This window comes from Rhinopithecus roxellana, chromosome 1 (genome assembly GCF_007565055.1).
Source record: "Rhinopithecus roxellana isolate Shanxi Qingling chromosome 1, ASM756505v1, whole genome shotgun sequence".
Classification (NCBI taxonomy): Eukaryota; Metazoa; Chordata; class Mammalia; order Primates; family Cercopithecidae; genus Rhinopithecus; species Rhinopithecus roxellana.
Window position 1 is genome coordinate 151,078,807 of NC_044549.1, and position 22,947 is coordinate 151,101,753.

The 22,947-nt window shown below is 36.0% G+C and overlaps 1 protein-coding gene across 4 annotated transcripts in view; it reads left to right on the forward strand.

Annotated features, from left to right (window-relative positions):
- The window catches only part of FGF12 (fibroblast growth factor 12), a 593,021-nt gene extending 572,317 nt beyond the window's left edge, over positions 1-20,704 (forward strand). For 3 of the 4 annotated variants that reach the window (XM_010373014.2, XM_010373013.2, XM_010373011.2), the window contains 2 exons: positions 2,088-2,286; positions 19,060-20,704. In XM_010373014.2, the coding sequence (XP_010371316.1) occupies positions 2,088-2,286; positions 19,060-19,178 (318 nt within the window). In that variant the 3' untranslated portion in view covers positions 19,179-20,704. The remainder of the gene's footprint in view (positions 1-2,087; positions 2,287-19,059) is intronic. The other variant, XM_010373012.2, reaches the window with a different exon arrangement.
- The last annotated feature ends 2,243 nt before the right edge of the window (positions 20,705-22,947 follow it).

Sequence of the window (22,947 nt, forward strand, 5' to 3'; positions counted from 1 at the left end):
TGTGTGGCAACTGTGTGTTTAACCTTTTGAGGCACTGCCAACCTATTTTCCACAGCTTCTGCATCATTTTACATTTCCACCAGCAATGTACGTGAGTTGCAGTTTTTCCACATCCTCACAAACACTTTATAATGTCCATTTTTAAATTATAGCCATTACAGTGGATGTGAAGTAGTATCTCATGGTCATTTGTTTCTTTGATTCTTAAGCTGGTAGTTCACTTACTTAAAACTGAAAGTACTCTAAGAAATCACATTTCAGTATTAATATAAAATAATATTAATGTATTGCTACTCTTATTGTTTTAGTATCTACAATCACCTTTCTACTCCAGTTTTCTCTGGGGAGTGTTTTCTTGGACTTTTTTGGCAGGGGAGGGGTTTGGATCAATTTCATTCTGTCACCCAAGCTGGAGTGTGGGGTGTAATCTCTGTTCACTGCAACATCCACCTCCCCGGTTCAAGTCATCCTCCTACCTCAGCCTCCTGAGTAGCTGGAAATACAGGCGTCCGCCATCACACCCGGCTAATTTTTGCTTTTTTAGTAGAGACGGGGTTTCACCATGTTGGCCAGGCTAGTCTCGAACTCCTGACCTCAAATGATCTGCCTACCTCAACCTCCCAAAGTGCTGGCATTACAGAGGTAAGCTACTGCACCCCGGCCTACTCCAGTTTTCTTAGTCTCATTTTTCTTAGTCTGTAATGTTAGAACTATTCAAAAATAAGCTGGGTGCAGTGTACACACCTGTAGTTCCTGCTGCTTGGGAGGCTGATGTTGGAGGATCTTCTGGGCCCAGGAGTTTGAGGCCAGCCTAGGCAACATAGCAAGACCCATCTCTTACAAAAAGAAAAAGGAAAAAAAAAAGGAGAGAGAGAGAGCACTCTCTACAAATGAGGAGATTAGCATGGGAGTATCACCTACAAGGACATGGTTTCACCAACCCTATTCCTATCTTCATTAATAACTTAATTTCAGGTTTGCTTGCATTAAATCATGGGAGTCTCACATTGAAATTCTTCCAGTACATGGAGAGGAAGATGATGACTATGGTGAATATGTCTGACATGTAGGACTCTTGTTTAATTGCAGCTGAAGAAGATACAATAGCATTTGTTTTTCTTCTGCTTATCTCAGAAGGGGAGAAATTTCTTCCTTCCACAAAATAGATTTTGTTCATGTGACATGTTAGGATATGATTTTATTGTATTGATTTTTAAATCTCATCATAAGTCACTAAACAAGACTCAGGCAGAAAAGGTGAGCCTGAGAGGCAGTGATTATGAAGCAATAAATGTGAGCTCTGGCATTGACTCAGTAGTTTTTAAAATGTATATTTGAATTAATCATATAACCTTTTGTTTTTCTCACTTACCAAATGTTGGAGTTGAAGTACAGGATCTTACGGTTTCTTCTGAGACTAAAACTCTCATTCTGTGTTTCACTGAGGTCAATAGTAATAGGAATTACTGTTAGTAATTTTCTTCAATATAATAGTAATTTTTTTCTATTACTTATTCCTGGGCTTTTTACCTGAGATTTTGATTACTAAGGAACAAAATGTTTTAAGGAAATTAAAGAGGAAGTTACTGACATTAGGAAAAGTGGTGATTTTACTGACCAAGCTGTGGTTGTGTAATATGTTTTTGTATATACAGAATAGTCTCTTCAAAGCACCTTGTGTGCCTGTGTTTGCTGTGGTTATATTTGATTTTGATTTCCAGGATAAATTTTAGTTCCATATTTACATGTTAAGGGCGAGTAAATGAAGAATGGCCAATCACTTTAGTTTACAAAGCATATTGCTAGGATCAGAGCGCAGACTTGGCCACAGTCCTGAATGATTTTCACCTAGCTTCAAGCCTGAGCAAATTGTTATCTCTGGGGTAAAGGTTGGCTGGAAAGGAAATCATGTTGTTTGATTTTGTATGATGAATCTTTATAACCAAAGGCTAATAGAAACTATGTGTCATTGCCTTTCATTTGTTCTTAACAGAGGGCATGGATTTCAAGCTTATTGGATTTCAGCATTTGCTGATTCACCTTTAAATCATTTCTCTTTTTTGTGTCTTTTTTTTTTTTTTCTACAGGATGTTTTCACTCCAGAATGCAAATTCAAGGAATCTGTGTTTGAAAACTACTATGTGATCTATTCTTCCACACTGTACCGCCAGCAAGAATCAGGCCGAGCTTGGTTTCTGGGACTCAATAAAGAAGGTCAAATTATGAAGGGGAACAGAGTGAAGAAAACCAAGCCCTCATCACATTTTGTACCGAAACCTATTGAAGGTATGAAACCAACTGACTGTCTTTGTTGGACCCTTATTTGTGTGTTGACATCAATTCTGCTCCTTGCCCTTTTGCTCCAGAGAGTGTGCCTGGAATGTAACAGATCAGAAGAAAGATTCAAAACAAATATTCAGAAAACACAATAGTATCTTTCTGATATATTTATTTTATTTATTTTTTTTTTTGAGACGGAGTCTTGCTCTGTCGTCCAGGCTGTAATGCAATGGTGCAATCTCGGCCCACTGCAACCTCCACCAGGATTCAAGCAATTCTCCTGCCTCTGCCTCCGTAGTAGCTGGGAATCTCTTCCTATTAAAAAAAAAAAAAAAAAAAAAAAGGAAAATTCTATTACAAATACTTGGCACTTGAAAAAAATGCCTGAGTATAGAAGCTGGAAACATTTCGAAAGTAGAAAAGGAGTGGTAGTTACTATCTAGTATGTAATTTCCTCCTTTTCTAAGCCTAATAATTTAATTTCTCAAGATACACCCTTGAAAAACAAATGATAGTTTTGTATTTACAGTATTACATTGCATCCTTCTCAGGTGAGCTTATCACCTTTCTGCTCATAATCATTTAATACTCTTACTCTGTTCATTTATTTCAAACTGACCATTAGAATAAACCTTTTTTTTTTCCCTGAGGAAACCGATTTTTATCCTCATTTTATAGATGGAGAAATGTAATTTAAAGTAATTAAGTAACCAGTCCAAGACTGGTTGCTAGATAACCAGGGCTAGATAAATACAGAACTGGGATTGCAGTCTTAGAACCCTAATGTCAATGCCTGTGTACATCACCTCTGCAATGTATTGCCCTTCAATCTGAAGTAAGCCTATGAATATGCAAATACTCAGAAAAGTCAGTGATAGCAAAGCAGAAATGTTATACTATGATGCAACTTGAATAGTAAACTAGTTTTAAACCATGCAAAATTGAGTCAGGTATACATGATATGATGAGAAACACTCATATTTGTAAACAATCAGATACAACAGCTAATGGAATGAATGCCATATTCAAGCTAGCCAAGAAAGAATTAACAATGCATCACTGCTTTTCTGATGAATTCTAACAAGTTTTATTTCCTACTCAGTAAAAAAATTTGGACCAGACGATTCCCAAAGTTCTCTGGCAATGACATTGTATGGCAGTCTTTATAAGCCCTTTACTGTAAAACCATGTTCTTTTATTGAACCTAGCATAGAATCTACATGTAAAAATGGTCGAAATATATTTTGTTTATTGAATTATTGAATAAACAAGTTAGAGCTTTATGAGCTATTTCCATTATTTGTGATTTTTTTTTTAAATGAGGGAATAGGATGAAAGGCATCCTAGCTATAACTTACCTTTAAATAGATTTTAGGCCAGACACGGCAGCTCACACTTGTATTCCTAGCAATTTGGGAAGTCGAGGCGGGTGAATCACTTGAGGCCAGGAGTTCAAGGCCAGCCTGGCCAACATGACGAAACCTCGTCACTACTAAAAAATACGAAAATTAGCTGGGTATGGTGGTACACACCTGTAATCCCCACTACTTGGGAGGCTGAGGCAGGAGAATCCCTTTCAACCCAGGGAGGCGGATTTTGCCCGGAGTTGAGATTGTGCCACTGCACTCCAGCCTCAGCAACAGAGAAAGACTCTGTCCCAAAAATAAGTGAATAAATAAATAAATAAAGTTTTTGATAATCTTTTTCCATAGGGCAGGTACTACGCACATAACTAGATGACACTTCTAGGAAATGATTAGAAAATGATAGCTCCATAAGAGATTAGCTACCTTGCTGCTAATAGGTTCACCAAAAAAATTATTGACTATTTTATTTGTAATGTTTAAAGGTATTTTTGTAACCCTGTAAGCCCAGTGTTAATACTGTCAGCATCCTAACAGAATCCAGACTGCACGGTAAATGAGCCCTTCCTTTGTGAAGGGAATTGACCTCTGATGGAGGAAAAGCCAAAGTAGGTTTTTTTTGGTTTTGGGTTTTGCTTTTTTGTTTGTTTGTTTGTTTGTTTGTTTTACTGCTTATTTGTTTTTCAAATATGTCTGCCTTTATACCAGTCCTGCTGGTATTTTCTCCTGAATGTCAGGATTCCCAAAATTAAGCTCTGCCAGTTTGAGGGTGGTTAAGTCCTACACTGATAACACAATAATAATTACCCACCAGCCCATTTCCCTTCACTCTTTCACATCTCATCCTGTGTTTAGAGAACAGGAATGTTAATGAGGGGTTTCAAGGTCACCTATTCTGATAGACTGACTTGATATTTAAGCACATTACTATGTACATTGCACATAAACCTCTACTTACACGGATCCCCTCCCCTGGCATTTTGGACAACAGCACAGGCTTCCTGATTCTCAATTCTGCCCTTTCAGAGTGTTGTTCAAAGCACAGATAAGTAACTCCCCCAGATGTAAAGTGTTTTAGTGGTGACCTCCCCCTTTAGCATTAGATACAGCAGCCAAATACTCTGACAAAGAACAAAATACAGTCTCCTCCTTTTCTCCTCCCTCCTCCTTCAAGAAGCACATTACTCAGCTCCTGCAGGTGACTAAGTATTCAGGATCTGGTTCTTACCTTCCAAAAAAAAAAAAAAATCTGTGTACTTTGCAAAGATTTAAGCTTCAAGAACTGAGTCCTGGAGAGATAAATATATCTGCAAATAAGATCACTAAGGATCAATTGAGAGCCATCTGTAGAGAAGTATTAAACTTGGAATAAAGGAATATTGATTTATTTCTCCCAATTTATTTTGTAGTGGGGAGACAGTGCTAACACGCACACACACACACACATACGCACACGCACTTGGGCATATACATGTTATCCATTTTCTTTGTTAGAACTGGTACTTTCAGCTCATAGAATCTGATTTAAGTCTCAGAAGAATGTAAACTGCTGTTTCCCAGACATCAGTATCCGAACCATCTGTAGTGTTCTTAGAAGCTAACAGATTCTCAAACCAAATCTCCAAAGTGATCTGATGTTTTAAACCTAGGTATGACCTAGGACTCTATAGGTTTAAAACCCTGTCTGGGTGATTTCTGATGGCATTGAGTTTGAGATGCGGTGTTCTGAATTTGCTGTTTCTAAGCTCCTTTTGGTCAAATCTGGCCATGGATGATTTAAATTTATTCATATTATTGTGATCAATATATTGGACTAAATCTAATGTAATATAAATTGTCTCTTTGACATGAAATTTAGTGTAGTATGTATGTTACATTTCTACATTCCCTACTACTATTAAGACAGGTATATTTTAGTGCAGGGTTAAATTACTATATGAGGTTAGTAGAGGTAGTACCAATTATTTTATTAAAGTGACCTCCTAGAGCAACTCAATGGAAATCAAGTAACCAAGAATACAGAAGTGTCTCATTCTTTGGGTCAAAATGTGGCAATGATTTGCTAAGCAATTTTTGTTTGAATGAAAGCAAGTGTATTAGAGAAGTCAAGAAACAGAATGGCTACTCCATAGGCAGAGCAGCCTTGCTAAGTCATTTTGAGAAAATAATTTATCTCCTTCCACCTCAGTCATCTCTGAAGATAAAGTCTATTATAAATTCCACCTGCTTCAAAGGAATAATATGAAAATTAGACATTGTAGAAAGTTGGATTTCTCAAGAGAATTCCGTCAGATGAAACATGAAGTGCCTTTTTCATTTTATCTTAGAAAACAGACATTGTCTTATTGTGTTTTGTATTGGAAAAATGCTGTGAGATGTGGCATTGCATGAGAAATTAAAGGCAATGAAAATGGAATCTGGAAGGAAAATAATAATCCCTTCAAAACTACATAATAAGACACCAAAGAACAGAGCAAATCAGGAGTCCTGATGTTATAAAGCTCCAACTGGTAGGACACTAACGCCAAATTTGGTATTTTTATTTCAATAAACTGGAAATAGAAATAAATGCCTTGGTTCTCTTTTGGACCCAACCATACTAAAAGACAAAAGCAGAAAGATGGAGCAAAAAAGAACCTCTCTGCCAGTAATTGTTTTAATTACAGAAAGGATAATAGCTGCAACTCTTTCTTTTGCGTTTTGGATTTCTGCCAGCCTGTGATACTCCTGCAAACCATTGTAACTTTTTCAAACTAGCTTTTTCTGGTTTTTGAATGTAGTCTTTAATACAACCCTCCTACCTCTTCCCCACACATTCTTCCTCTTTCTCTCTCTCTGTTCCTCATGCAAATATTGCTTTTTCTTTCTTTCTAAATGAACATATAGATGCTTTTGTTCACAACATCTCTTAACTCATTATAGTAAACATGTATAGCACAGTGAATGAATTTCTAAGGCAATGCATTTCTTCCAAACCAGCACTTAAAATTTTCCTACAGTTCCAAAAGGATTCCATGTAACATTAATTAAGGTGTGAAATTGCTTTATTTAAATTACCCACACCCTTCTATGATCTGCTATTAAGACAATTAAATATCTTCAATGGTGCATTAACTAACACAGCAGTCTAACCTTTTAGCTTCTTGGAAATTACAGAGGACCAAGGAAAATTCAATTAAATTTGTAGTAATAAAATGATTAATCATATTTAACTTGTCTTTGATGGTAACTAGTAGTCGATGGGGGTTCTTTATAGAGTTTAAATTTTTAGTTTTATTAAAAACAGAAGTTAAATTGTTTTTATTTGGAAAACAGAATTTGTCAGAACAACTACAGTGTTCCCACACGCAGACTGTTCAACTCTCCACTACAGAGTGACATTGACACTGAAAAATTAATACCTGCTACTCCTCATTACTATTAGTACTCTCAAATTTCAAAGGATCTGTCAAGAATACAGCAACAATATAAAGTGATGATTAGTAGCAGCTATATATACTACCTTAAATTCCATTTGAATGGCATATTGTCATTTCAACATGCTTTCTGAACCAGAGTATCATTTAATAGCCACTAAATCATTGGAAGTATGAAGGTTAAGACTTACTATTCCTGTTTTAAACACGAGGAAGATGTCATTTCTAGAGGTTAACTCACTCAAGTGTATACAGTTAGAAAGAAGCAAAACCAGAACTGTTACCTTGTAACTCAGATGTCATGCTTTTCCTACTGTAAACGTGATGTGATGTGATTGTGTGTGTGTATGTAAATAGGCGTTGTCATTCCTTGAAGTCATTCAGTTTAGTTACTTAATCAGTTGTGTCTGTGTGCGTGTATTTGTGTGTAACTTCTTATGAATTAGAATCTGCAGAGGTAAGACGTAGATACAAATATGTATTCTTAGAAGACCCAGGTATATCTCATGGAAGAATTAAGGACAGCAACTCTACAAGTTGAGTGTGCATCAGAATTACCTAGAGAGCCCACTAAAGCATACATTGCTAGGCTCCATCTCCTGAATTCTTAATTCTGTGGGTTTGAGTTGGCCAAATAATTTGCATTTCTTAACGTTGTTGCTGTTGGTGGTGGTGATTAGGGGTTATGCCTTGAGAATCACTAAGTTTGGGGAACCATCTGATGCAATGATCCTCAGAATCTCTTTCCTTTCTAGACTCTGTAATGTACCGTATATACAAGGAAAGGTAAGGGTGGTCGTCAACTTTCTTGGTTTATTTTCTTTTTCATTTATTTTTCTTATTTCTGTGAAGATGAGGCTTATTATTTGATTATTCAAATATCACTGAACTAAAGGAGCTTGATAAATATTGTCCACCATATAGTATTCCTTGCTCCCTTTGTGTCAAAGTCATCTATTTTGTGTTTATATTGGTCAATTTCAGGGAACTCAGCCCAAGTTTAGGACCTTAGAGAAAGTAAAGATTCACTGACTTTAAAGGTAAAAGAAAAATCAACTTTACTCCAACCAAAGACTTGTTCAGTTAGTCACTGTAGCATAGTAGATAGGAATATTCATTTGGAAAATAACTATGAAACACCTACTAATAGCATCGTTCACTGTACTAATGGGGACGCAGCAGTACTCAAGGAAAGACAATTTTGACTTGATAGTGTTTATGTCTGAAAATGGGTAAAAAATACACAATTAAAAATAAGCAGGCATTTTAAAACATCACTAGAGATTAGTTCCAAGAGAAAAAAAAGGGACTATATTTAAAAGGATGATGAAGGTAAACTTTTTAGGGAAGATGACATACATGACATTTGAACAGTAATCTGAATGAAATTTAGTAGTAAACTATGCAAAGATGTGGTGCAAGGTTTCTGCAGGCAAAACTGACAGATTCCAAAGGCTGCTATAGAATCTGAGCATGTCTAATAATGAGCAAGAAAGCCAATGTGACTAAAATGGATTGATTAAAGAAATGGAAGGTAGAAGATGAACTTAGAGGGAAAGCAAAGACCGTATAATTTGAGGGCTTATAACCACCTTCAGGACTTTAGATTTTATGGTTAATGTGATATGGATTCATTATAGATTTTGAGCAGAATTGTAGAGAAATCAGCCAGGATCTTAAGCAAGGTAATATCAGCTTGGACTCTAGGGTTTTATAACTAGAGGTAGAGAGAATGACTTTGAATTCATTTTGAAGTTAAACCTGAAAGAGCATGCTAATGGATTGGATGTAGGTTGTTAGATAAAAAGAGAAATCAGAGATGACTTTTAGGTGTTAGGCATGATCAACTGGGTGAATAATGGGTCTGTGTGCTGAAATGTGTACACACACACACACACACACACACTACTTAAATATGACATTTTAAAAATCACTTCTAATCCCCTAGTACTGGTTATTACAACTCAGACACTACTGACATTTTGGGACTTTGGGTTGTAGAATTCCTTGTTGTGAGGCACATCCCTGTGCATTGGAAGATAGTTAGCAACATCTATAGCCTCTATGTTCAGGATACCAATAGCAAATCATCCTCTCTAGTGGTGACAGACGCGTCTCAGATACTACCAAAGATGCGCTGAAGGCAGATTCAGCACCGCTTGACAACCACTGGCCTAGGTTCTATGACTGCTTTTCAAATGGGGAGACTGTCTTGTTTGGAAAAATTATTCCCTTGTGTGGAACTTTCTCACATTATAGAATATTAGTAATACCACCCTGACCCTCATCACTATAGTTGTGACAAGAAATGGGGAAAATACTTCCCTGGTTTCTTCATACTGCTAAGAAAATGAATATAGCTGCTGGCTTACTCCTGGGGAACACTAACATTTATTGGAAAAGGAGCCTCCTGCAAAGGAGAATAAAATAGAGTAGCCAGTGATTTAGCAGAAAAACTAGGCTATTTTGATTGATGTTCAAGAAGCCAAGTGAAAACATCTTGTCAAAAAGGAGGAAATCATTAACTGTATCCAACACTGCTGGAGTGTCTAGCAAGTTACTACATGAGAATTGATCATTGCTTTTGTAACTTGTGGTCAGTAGTGATGTGACATGAGTGACTTCAGTGAAATGGGAAAAAGTCTGACTGGAAAGAATTAAATAATAACTGGAGGCAAAGAAAAGAAGAAGGTAATACTGAATATTAAAGTTCTTTTGAGAACTTCTGCTATAAAAAGGAAGTAGAGAAATGAGGAGGGAGTTGGTGAGAAACATGATAGTTACATAGTAGGGTTATTTGTTTTTAAAGCTATTTCATATATTTATATACTGATGGGAACAATCTGGGATAAGCCGAAATTGGGATTACAGGAGAGAGGGACACCAAAGAACACTGAGTAAAAGGGCTGGGATTGAGTGCACCGTGGCGCTCTAGATTTAGATACGAACAGGACAGTGCAAGCATTTTAACAAGCAGGAGTCAGAACATGTGAGGACAGATGTGCATAGGTTGGTAATTGTTTGCCATGGAAACATTTCTCATCTGATTCTCCTTTCTAAGTGAAATACAAAGTCAGATAGTATATTGTCTTGGAAAATAAAGAAAGAGGAAGAATTAGAAGGAGAGAGGGAGAAAGAAAGAAAGAAAGAAAGAGAAAGAAAGAAAAAGAAAGAAAGAAAAGGAAAGAAAGAAAGAAAGAAAGAAAAGAAAAGAAAAGAAAAGAAAGAAAGAAATGAAAAGCAGGCAGGCCTATTTCCTGAGTCTGTGGAGGGGCTGAGGGGGTATTGGAAGCTTGAGGTGCAAGGAGCAGGTGTGAAATAAGTCACTGAGAAGAATGAGAGAGCGGATTGACCAGAAAGATGTAGTAGAATTCCAGAAAGTGTTGTGTACCACCATGAGGTTTGGGGTCAAGATTTTGACTTAAGACCAGTCAACACAGTTTTATGTTTTTCGACGTATTTAGACATACTCTAAATATGGCTATCAGCTTAGAGCAGGGGCACCAGAGTTAATCTCACATGGATTTTAAAGCTGGCTGCCCTGTATTGCTGTGTTACTTTGCACAAGCTACCCTCTTTGTTTTTCAGTTTACTCAACTGCAAAACAGGCCACTAAAAGTATCTATTTTTAGGGTCATTTAAAAAACTGTTTGTATGTATAATGTGCAGGCATATAGTAAGTGCTCAGTTAATGTTAGATATTATTATGAGGATGGCTACTGCTTAATAAGAGAGTACCTATAGGATGGTACTTGGCACCTGGTTTATTATAGCTGTGTGCTTTATAAATAACAGCAATGCCCAAGATTTTACTTTTTTCATACTTTTAAGACAGTCATTGTTTCACTGTAATTTTTTCAGAAGAAATTTATAACGAAAATAGAAGGTATTGTTGAATGCTAAAAGTTGTAAATAGGGAAATCTGACCCACCACGATGGCAAGGAAAGCCTGCATATTCTGATAACTGCATTCGCAACACAGGCACCAGTGAAAAGAATATAATAGAAAAATATCAAATAGAAAGCTTGCCCTGGAAAAAATCCATACCTAATCCTACAAAGAGAAAATGGATTTTTTTGACAATACTTCAAAGCTCAGTGATATATATTTCACATTTCTCTTTTCTAAAAGCATAATTGTTCACTTTAAAATGAAGCAAGAACTAAATAAATAGAACAAATACCATATATCCTCACAAAGTCAATATATTATGGTCTGGTTCTGAGCAAGTATTGCATGTTATTTGTATTACCAGAACTGCAGGGCTTTCTGTGGCTGCAAGGTCAGTGCGTGCTCGGACAGCTGTTAGAATCAAAACCTTCGCTGTGCTGGGTCACCTGGTAACCGCTGTCTATCTCCCAAGTGCATTCTGCTGCCATTCAAGGGTTAAACTGGCCATCCCTAGTAAACGCTGTGCTTTACAGTAGCACATCCTGTGAGCTGGGGTATTGGAAACCCTCGCTTGTCCTTGTGTCTAAAAATAAGGAGGAACACTCTCGCACCAAATCTCTACCTTATTTTCACTCAGAAAGCTGGGTTGAATCTCTCCGTTTCAATCTACGATAGCTCTAGAAAAGTCAAAGGCATGAATAGAAAGAAACATTAAGAAGAAGGAAGAAGATTGAAATGTAAATCAGAATAGAGGAAAAATAAGAAGAAAAGAAGTGAAATAAGACTGTGCTTTGATCTGAAGAAAGAGTACTGAAGAACCGAAAGGAAATGCTTTCTCTTCAAAACATTATCTCATTTTACCATTTGTCCAAAACTATTACGATGACACATGGGTTAGAGGAACAATGATATTTTATCTCAGAAATACCCTGCGGTGGGGGGAAGCAAATATTTATTTTCCTACTCTATGTACTTGACAAATGAGTAGAAACAGGGCAAGCAGCTTGATCAAGGACAACCCAGAAAAGCCAGATGAAAGCGAAATAACATTGTTTATCATACAGGCCTTGCATCTTTAGGACACTGAACATTCTTGAAATTTGGGTACTGAAAGTGTGTTGGAAAAATAGTATCAAGTGCAATCAGAAAGAAACAAAGTTTAAAATCAGTCTTATGTTAAGTACTATCTATAATATCATACCTGCTGAAAATAAAATCTGTATCACAAGTGTAGCCCCAAGGTCCTGAGTGAGACATGTTAACTAGTAACATCCCACATTGTCTAAATTAGAGGATTTGTTTCAAATTTCATATGGGAAGTGCCCCTGAATCTGAGTTTTTGTGAAACGCGATTGGGGAACTGGGAAGACAAGAACGATAGGGAGTTTCTACTTGTTTGTTTTGTTTTTGCGTTATTTCCAGTCTAGAAATAACTGCTTATCATAAGAACTAAAATATCAAATTTTGTTCTCATAGTTTAGGTAGGCTCCAATGCATAACACAGAGGAAACAGGAAAAAATTTTCAGGAAAAAAAGAGATTTTAAAAAAATTCTAGCACCTCCTAAAGCACAGTAGATCTATTCCTGGTGAAATGATATTCCTCATTATAACAGAAAGAGACGGAAAAAGTCCCTCTTGAAATACATTGCACTTTGAACTACTACAAATCAGGGGACTAGGAATCTTTCTGGTTGATAATAAGGATCTGATTATTAGGAGAAGAGAGCCTTAATCTGGCACAGGATAAGAATAATTTGAGAGCTACAGTTTAAGAGTTGTAGAATTTATGTAGCTATTGAAGATCAGAGCCTAGACAGTTCTCTGGACATACTTGTTAAAGGTTTCTGCTCATTGCTTAATAGTATGTGATTAGAAATTAATAGCAGAACTCCAAATTCTAGTACTGATATTTATATATGATCATGAATAAATTTTACTATAAAGTACATGTGATTCCCATTTTCTATATGATATTAGTAATTCTTCATACTTGTTCATAGCCAAAAGGCCAGAAGCAATGATATTAGTAATTCTTAATTTATTTTTTGTTTGTTTAGGCTTCTTAAGTTATGCTCCCCCTAAAACAAAAGAACATGTTTTAGCATGCCCAAATGAACCCCACCTTTCAATTGCATTCAGCATTCTGGTACTTGGAAGGGGTATATTAGATAGGCCTTGTACACGTAATGGGTCTTCAACTAGATTTATTCCTCCCAAACTGTGATTGTGTTTGCAAAGCACCAGAACAACTCATAAAAGTTTCAGGCCGGGCGCGATGGCTCAAGCCTGTAATCCCAGCACTTTGGGAGGCCGAGACGGGCGGATCACGAGGTCAGCAGATCGGGACCATCCTGGCTAACATGGTGAAACCCCGTCTCTACTAAAAAATACAAAAAACTAGCCGGGCGAGGTGGCGGCGCCTGTAGTCCCAGCTACTCGGGAGGCTGAGGCAGGAGAATGGCGTAAACCCGGGAGGCGGAGCTTGCAGTGAGCTGAGATCCGGCCACTGCACTCCAGCCTGGGCGACAGAGCGAGACTCCGTCTCAAAAAAAAAAAAAAAAAAAAAAAAAATTCAAATGCTGCCAGCCATTCCTTACAGAATTCATTCAATGAGATTCATCAGTTTGAATGATTTTTCTTGACTATACTGACTAGTTGTATCCATATCATGTAAACGTAGACATTTTTCTACATAAAGGAATTAATAGATTTTTATTTATACACTCATGTCTGATGGACATTAAATCTTCATTTACTATCGTATCACTTAATTAACTAAGTATATTAACTCTTCATTGACCATCATGTTGAGGCTGATATATATGATGGTCATGGTTTAAATTTTCTGGCCTGGAATTCAGCAAGGTCTGACACCAACTAGCCTTATCCTTCTTATTCGTCATCACCTCCCTGTTTTACCCAGTCCGGTGGTGTTTATTTTTGCACTTACAGCACATCTGAATTAGGACTAGCTACATTGTATGTGCTTAGTGGCCACATATGGCTAAATGGATGCTATACTAGGCAACACAGTCCTAGAATATTTTCATCAGATTCCTCTATCCTTTTCCTCACCCTGTATCTCCTCAGTTATATCTCAACTCTTTCTTCCTTAATACAGTTCTAAAACTAAGGTTTTTGATTTTTGGGGAATTGCTGGTTCTTCCTATGCAAATAGAACACCTCTGGCTTTAATAGTCACTTCTTATACCTTATACTCAGGACAATTTAGGACAAGTTGTTTGTGTGTTTGCTTTTTATTTGTGGTAAAATATGATCATACAAAATTTACCATTTTAATCATTTTTAAGTATATATTTCATTGCCGTTAAGTACATTCATATTGTTGTGCAAGCATCACCATCATCCAACTCCAGAACTTTTTCATCTTCCCCAGCTGAAACTCTGTGCTCATTAAACATGAAATCCCCATTCTCCCCCAGCCCCTGGCAAATACTGTTCTATTTTCTGCCTCTGTGAACTTGACTACTCTAGGTATCTCACAGAAGTGGAATCACGCAATATTTGGCCCCTGGTAACTGGCTTATTTCACCTAGCACAATTTCTTCAAGGTTCGTTCATGTTGTGGTATTTGTCAGAATTTTGTTTTTAAGGCTGAATACTATTTCATTATATGATAGGCCTTATTATATTTACCCATTCATTTGTCAATGGACACTTTGGTGCTTCCATCTTTTGGCTAGAGTGAATAATCCTACGGACATGGATGTACAGATAGATGCTGGGGTCCCTGCTTTCATTTATTTTGAATGTATACCTGCAGGTGGAATTGATGGATCATATGATACATCCATATTTAATTTTTTGAGGAATCACCATTTCATTTTCCACAGTGGCTGCACCAATTTACACTGAAGTAGAAATGCTTAAGGGTTTCAATTTCTCCACATACTCACCAACTCTTGTTGCTTTCTTTTTTGATTTTTTTATAACAGCCATACATTTTCTTTTATTACCATTTCTGAATGACTTTAGGAATATTTAGTGAAGTTAAGGCCAACTTAAATCTTGATTAACATACAGACATAAGAATTCAAACACTGATATGTCAGTCATTTTACATTGTTTATTGAATAAATTATGGTATTTCTGATTTTATTCAAAACTCTTAACTAGGACCTTGAAACTCTACACATTCATCCTGGCCCTGCCACTACTCACTATCCAACTTTATGGAAGTGGCTTAATTTCTTTTATTTTTTTTTAATTTTATTTTTATTTTTATTTTTATTTGAGACGGAGTCTCGCTCTGCCGCCCAGGCTGGAGTGCTGTGGCCGGATCTCAGCTCACTGCAAACTCCACCTCCCAGGTTCATGCCATTCTCCTGCCTCAGCCTCCCGAGTAGCTGGGACTATAGGCGCCTGCCACCTTGTCCAGCTAGTTTTTTGTATTTTTTAGTAGAGACAGGGTTTCACTGTGTTAGCCAGGATGGTCTCGATCTCCTGACCTCGTGATCCGTCCATCTCGGCCTCCCAAAGTGCTGGGATGACAGGCTTGAGCCACCGCGCCCGGCCAATTTCTTTTATATTTAAAAAATGGGGGTGATAATTTCTCACCTACTATATTCACTGGGTTATTATAATTGTAAAATTTAGTTAATCAATTTAAAATTGCTTGGAATACTCTGAAATGACAGATTTATTCAAGGACTTATCATTGAGGCTGCTGTAGACATCATGGTGATTTTCGTTTGCGTTTTGCACATGTAATCCACTTTAGAGAACACTTACGCCTTGTTTTCTTCCTCAGTTTTGTTTCATTATTTACCATGTACATTCAGAATAGCAGTCATTAAGTGTAATGCAACTATGGATGGTAGTAAGGCAGTTATATTACTGAAGGGAGGTACTTTATTCTTTCTTGGCTTTCTAATTGGATTATGGTCTTTTAATTACATTGTAATTCAGAAATTTGATTGAGACTTATTCCTCTTTATTTGTCAGCTTCTTAAATCAGATGTATTACTGAATCCTAGGTCCTGTAAATAACAATGAAAATTAATGCTCAAGAAATTACATTTAATCTATTGCTTTGACCAAGGTTTTGCTCTCTGTACTTGTATTTGCATGCAATTTCTAGAATAACTTCAGTTTGCATTCTCTGAACGTCTTTTTATTTTGGCTAACAGAAGTATAGAAATTCAAATACCTATTTGATTTATTGAGAAGGAGGGCAGTTTTCATTAGTGAACTGGAAAACCTACCCTTTACTTGTCATTTTCTAACTGGGACATGAACTAGGTTTTCAAAACCCTTAATTTTATTACTCCATTTAGTGCAAAGATTGGGAAATTAGAAATTGAGTTGTGTGAGAAAAAGAGCAAATTTTACATCTTGCGGCGGCACTGGTGAGTTTGGGTCTTTTTGAAACACTGTCTATTTTCAGATGTCAATTTGCAATACCTCTCAATATAAGGATGGCCAGAGGGTTAAATTACTGGAAAAGTTATCTGCAGCAGTAATTATAATAGTAACATTGTGTGCTGACACAAATGAAGTATTTTATGTGCAGGTGAGAAATAGAAAAAAAAAGATACAAGTGAATGTTTTGGGTTGAATCTGTGGCATAAGAAAACTAAAAAGGAAATTGCAACTCTAAGAAACTCAGCTCAAAAAATGATAAAAATGGCCAGGCGCGGTGGCTAATGTCTGTAATCCCAGCACTTTGGGAGGCCGAGACGGGCAGATCACGAGGTCAGCAGATCGAGACCATCCTGGCTAACACGGGGAAACCCTGTCTCTACTAAAAAATACAAAAAATACTAAAAACTAGCCGGGTGAGGTGGCGGGCGCCTGTAGTCCCAGCTACTCGGGAGGCTGAGGCAGGAGAATGGCGTAAACCCGGGATGTGGAGCTTGCAGTGAGCCGAGATCCAACCACTGCACTCCAGCCTGGGTGACAGAGCGAGACTGTCTCAAAAAAAAAAAAGAAAAAAAAGAAAAGAAAAAAAATACACACTTTAATGAAAATTAGAAAATGTATTCCTCAAGTATCCCCAAATGAAGCTTAAGAATTTACAGGTCAAAATATATTATTTTTTAGAAAGGAGATTTTTGTAAATTCTTTGAGATTCTGATATAGCAATCTGTGGTGCGGCCTGCAGATGTTTGAGTTTTCAGAGCTGATTAGGTGACAGAGTTGGGAAGACCTATTTTATGGTATCATATGAATAGCGTTCCAGCTGAATCACTTCGTTGCTTCTTAATGTCCCCTCTGCATTGAGCAGTTATATGTAAATGGTTGTATTTTGCACAAATAAAAAACTATACTTTAATTTTGGAGTTTTTGATTTTTTTTATAATAGAAAGAGAGGTAAGGAGCCATTGGACTTAGGGAACTTCAAGATTCTGGCAAGATTTTCCATAAGGATCTTCTATTTGTTGAAACAAAAAAAGAAGAAGAAAGACAAACTTGAACGACTTACTTGTATCATTTGAAAATTATATGATCTACTCTCTGAGCTGGTTTCCTCTGTATACTCTGTTACTTCAGCCAAAGGCATTTAGTCCTTTGGGGATGTTGGAAGAGCCATCAGTGCAGTAATTGAAATACTTTAAAATCTCATTAAAATATATGTGGCTAATTTGCGTAACAGCCTTAGCACACATATTTTATACATATATTTTCTGCTATTCAGAGTGTAGTCTGGGTTTTATCAGCATCAACATCACCTGAGATCTTATTGAAAATGGAGACTCTCAAGCTCACTACAATCCTTCTGATTCATAATCTGCATTTTAACAATATTCCTAGGTGATTCGCATGTACAGTAACATTTAAGAAGTTCTATAATTGAATACGTTGGAAGAAATCTGTCTCCTCACCAGTCTCAGGAGAGACTCTCACTTGTACTCTAAATTCTGTTTTAGTCTAGTTTTGGATTTAGAATGCTTTCAGCCAAAACAATTTATTTCTATATTCTCTGAAGATCTGTTATTCAAAATGCTCACAAAGAAATCAGCTCCTTACGTTTCATAAACATTTTTTGGTACTTGCTATATGCAAGGCATTTAATCTTCATAAACATGCTATTTTTCATTTATGAAAATGTGTCCAACTTAACAAGGCTAGTAGATGGCTGAGTCTGGGTGTGGATCCAGGTAGCGTGGTTCCCAAATCGGTAACCACTCAAAGTTCAAGGGAGGAGGCTATTTGATGTTGGAAGTAACATTCAAATTATTAAACCTTTGTAATGATGATTCAATAGGTGGAGATATCTGTTTGTTCCTAAGCCGAGGATAAAACTAACTCCTGATATTTTCATGAGACATATCATATACTCTTATCTAGTCACATTTGTCTATTTCACAACAGTATAATGAAGCTGAATTAATGTGTTTTGTAGGAATAACTATAATTTGAAAGCATTGTTCTTCCTAAACAGTTATCTAGGAATAGCCGTGATGGCTCACAGATGACTGAACTTTACAGCCAGACAAAACAATAGAGAAGAAAAGAACTGTTTATATAGATGTGAACTGAAGTCTCATGTTTGCATGATCACATTCCCTATTGATGAAAAACTAAAAAGTCACGGACTGTGTTTGTTACTTTGGGTAGATCTAGGGCAGTCGGGGAAATTGCTGCTTTTTTTTTCCTTTTCTTTGTCCTCCCTTATTTTTTTACATAGGATGCCCTGGAAATGGCAATACATATTTCAGTTTGATACAGCATCATATTTCCTATGGTAGGGTAAAGATTAGGAACACGTAAATAAAGACTTTTTGCCGGCCCAAATTAGACTGCAGACTAAGGACCAAAAAGTGGAATATTTCCCATGCCTCCTCTGACTCTGGATGAAAATCCTGTTTTCTCAGTTAGGAAACTGTAAAGATTCAAGCCTTGTCTATGAGAGAACAGAAACAACTTAAATGTCTATAGTTCAAGAAAAATTTAAAAGGTTATGACTGAAAGAACTGGAAGAGAATTATGTGTATCCACTGAATGTATTATCAAGTTAAAACTTTTTTATAATGGGAAGAACAGCTTGTGATGAGAGTGAAGAATATTGTAAAATCAAATTTGAAAAGCTTATTGAAGCAAATTTATGTCCACTATCGTAAGTTTTGTTATTTTGCCTTTCAGTGTGTATGTACAGAGAACCATCACTACATGAAATTGGAGAAAAACAAGGACGTTCAAGGAAAAGTTCTGGAACACCAACCATGAATGGAGGCAAAGTTGTGAATCAAGATTCAACATAGCTGAGAACTCTCCCCTGCTTCCCTCTCTCATCCCTTCCCCTTCTCTTCCTTCCCATTTATCCATTTCCTTCCAGTAAATCCACCCAAGGAGAGGAAAATAAAATGACAACGCAAGACCTAGTGGCTAAGATTCTGCACTCAAAATCTTCCTTTGTGTAGGACAAGAAAATTGAACCAAAGCTTGCTTGTTGCAATGTGGTAGAAATTCACACGCACAAAGTGTAACACACTTAAAAGCAAAGGAAAAAATAAAATCAGAACTCCACAAACATTAAATTAAACTGTATTGTTATGCATAGAAGGCTAATTGTAATGAAGACATTAATAAAGATGAAATAAAGTTATTACTTTAAAGGCAAGGGTTTTGGAGAACTGAACTCACAAACTAATGTTATATACTAAATAGCTTAAACTCATGATAATGCTGCGATGTGTGGTTTTGCTTGATTTTGTATTTTATTTGGGCATCTGGAATTGACACACCATTACATTCTGTTTGCAGGACTTTTTTGTAACCATGAGATTGAACATTTCCAAATTATAAACTATTCTAATACCTATAAAATATATAGCCAGGAACCATTTATCATCAAGAAAAGAGTAAGAAATTATTTTTGAGATGTAATTTAAGATTGTCTTATGTAAAAGGAAAGTCTTGTATTGAATCGAATAGCCTTAATGAATTTAATTATTTCGTAAAAATAATTTCAAATTATCCTAGAGTATAATATTTTTATCAAAGATATTATTTCAGAAGTTTTTTGTTTTTTGGTTTTTGGTTTTTGGTTTTTTTCAGTAATTTAGGAAAAAAGTTACTGTTCTAATGCTGAAGTGACTTTTGGGAATTCTTTGCCAGTGCCATGTCTAGGTGGTAAGGTATAAGTTACTTGCTCTTAGCATTTGGTCTGATTTTTTGCTTTGTGGACACCTTTGAGTATAAGTGCATGTTTTAGAAAGCTTTGTATCCTGTCTTGCAGCAGGAAAGAAAGAAGAGGGGTTTTACATAAGGAAATAAGTCCTAGGAAATTAGTCAATGCAAATTGCATTTGCCTTTGTACCTTACCACAGTCTTATATTGTTTTTTAAACTCTGCCATGAAATTTGGAGACATGACTGTGAAATTCCTAACTTACTATCTTATGAAGCAAGTAGCTAATTTGTTGCTATATATATAGATATATACACACGCACACACACACACATACACATATATCCTCATTTACAAGTCCAGTTTGCAATTCGTTTGTTTCCTAGAACACAGAAAGGTACCAGTAATACACTAAATTTTCAAGGGGTGTAGAGAAATAATATGGAATTAGCAGCTATGACTCCAACAGACAGGATTGTGTGAGCAACTTAAAGTAGCAAAAAAGAACTCAGTGTAAAAGAAGGCACATACATAGTTAAGAATACTAAAGTATTTTTAAAAATCAAGGAAGCAATAAATGTTATATAATTTGCATTGGAATAAATAGATCTATTTAGTCCTACAAATCAGGAGTGGTGTAGAGACATCCAAATTTAAAGAAAAAAACCACACAAAACAGAATGTTAAAAAATGTATGCAGATTTATGGATACTACCAATGAGAAGACATAGCATGTAACTTCTCCTATATCTCTACTGTCCAGCATGTATTGTTCCAAATACGACTCCCTAAATATATACACTTTGCAGAAGCTCTAGACCCTCACCTCAGACCTTGCCATTGGTTGCCGTATTTCAAGGTCAACATAGTTTCCCTCACTTTACACAATCATTATTCTTCAATAGTGGATCATATCCTTCACCAGGTATCCTATTTATATTATCTAGAGGTTAGCAGAAAATGAAATGAAGGAATTTACCTAAGCAGTTGAGAAGAACAAATGTTATGCATCTAGGCAAAGATTTTGAAGATACATTTGTAAGAGATATTTGTTTAACCAAAATATTTGGAAAGTAACAAAGAAAGACATTTAAATTTTCTAAAAATGGACTTGCTCTTCTAGGAAAAGAATACCCTTGGGGGAAAAAAATATAACTCTAGCTGTATTTCTTCTTGTCACTCTTGATTCAACTTGATTATAAATACACCTGTCACTAGCAGAACCAAAAAAAAGAAAAAAGAAAAAAATCCCAAGCACAAAGCTTATTTTATTTGAAAAAAATTAAAAAGAAACTTCAACACTATGGGACACTGGCTCTTTTAGCATGAAATGACTTGAGCTTTTGTGGTGATACACACAGATACACACTTATCAGTGAAACGATGGTTTCACAAATAATACAGTTGATGAAATTCATAAAAAACCACAATGGTGATTTCGTGACAAAATATATTTAATTAAGTTGGTTATGAAAAAAATAGAGATATGAATCACTAACAAAATTCCTCCATTTTCAGTGGCTATTCATCATTTATCATCTAGACTCACATTTGTCTCCTTCCTGATAGCAGTTAAGAAAGAATTCTACCCACCCAATTTGTATATTGTTTTTCTCTGTATTACGTTAAGCAAATGTTCACTGCAGTAAAATGTTTTGGAAATTAGCTTTGTCTTATTTCCGGTTTAGTTCAGAGAATTAATTGGAAACCTTGTTTCTTTTATACATAAACCTGACGAAAAAATGTAGCTTAGAGCAAAGGGTGAATGTTAGCTTAACTGCTGCTTACGTCTTAAGTACATAAAACCTTTAATAGAATAAGCCAGTGTTCACTGAGTTTTTAAAAATATTACCATGTATAAACATATAATATCCAACTTTATCCAAAAATATGATTGAGTTTAAGTATTTTGTTTTTCAGGCATATTTCAAGTGTAATGTTCTTTGATTTTCATTGTTCTGATTTCTGGGTCTTCAATTCATTCATCACCTATTCCTTTTTAAGTAAAATAAGTTTTTTTTTTTTTTGAGTTGCATTGGGATTTTTCCCAGGAAAAATATGACTTTTAGTAATGCTTTGCAATTGGCTATGCAGATATAAATTAAGATATGTTTATCCTAAGTTCTTATTGGAATACTTTTCAAAATCAACGAGCTTAAGAATGAAAACAAAACTTTTGAGAGTCTCACAAAATAGCTTTCTGGTCAATATACCTTACTTGATTTGTAAGCTCGGAGAATAAAGTATAGAAACAACTAGAGCTGAAGTTCCATTTGCTAATTCAGAGACTTTTGTGCTTCTGCAAATTGGAGGGCAGCAAGCCATCCTATTCTTATAATAATAGTTTTAACTTTGAAATTTACATACAAATTTAATAGCATATTTTTAGCCATTATGGATTGGCGCAATAAAGAGATATCAATGTAATGCAATGTGATGCTTTATGGGCCTCATTCTAATTCAGAAAGCTGGTTTAAAAGAACTAAGACTCTTCTGTTTAATAAAATAGCAACAATCTAATATCTAGATTGGTGGTCCTGCAGTGTCACCAGTGGGAGATGAGAGTATTAAGACAAGAGTAAGGACAAGGAAAGACTTAAAGGTTGCACACTGAAAAGTCTGGAATTCCTAATTTGGGAGCATTGATTTCTTTGTGAAGAAGTAAGTATGACTACGTTGCCAGTCATTTTTTAAACCATAGACCCAGAAATAGCGAATCTATTTCACCCTCACACCTTAGTCTACAAGGCCTTGCTCTTGAGAAGGTTTTCCATGATATTGCTTCATTTCATCTGCACAAGATGAGACACAAACATAACAATTCCCTGCTGATTTTAATACCATGAAAGGCTGAGGTTATTTCTCTGTCATAAAATTGTAAATAGCATTTTTTAAGTCAAA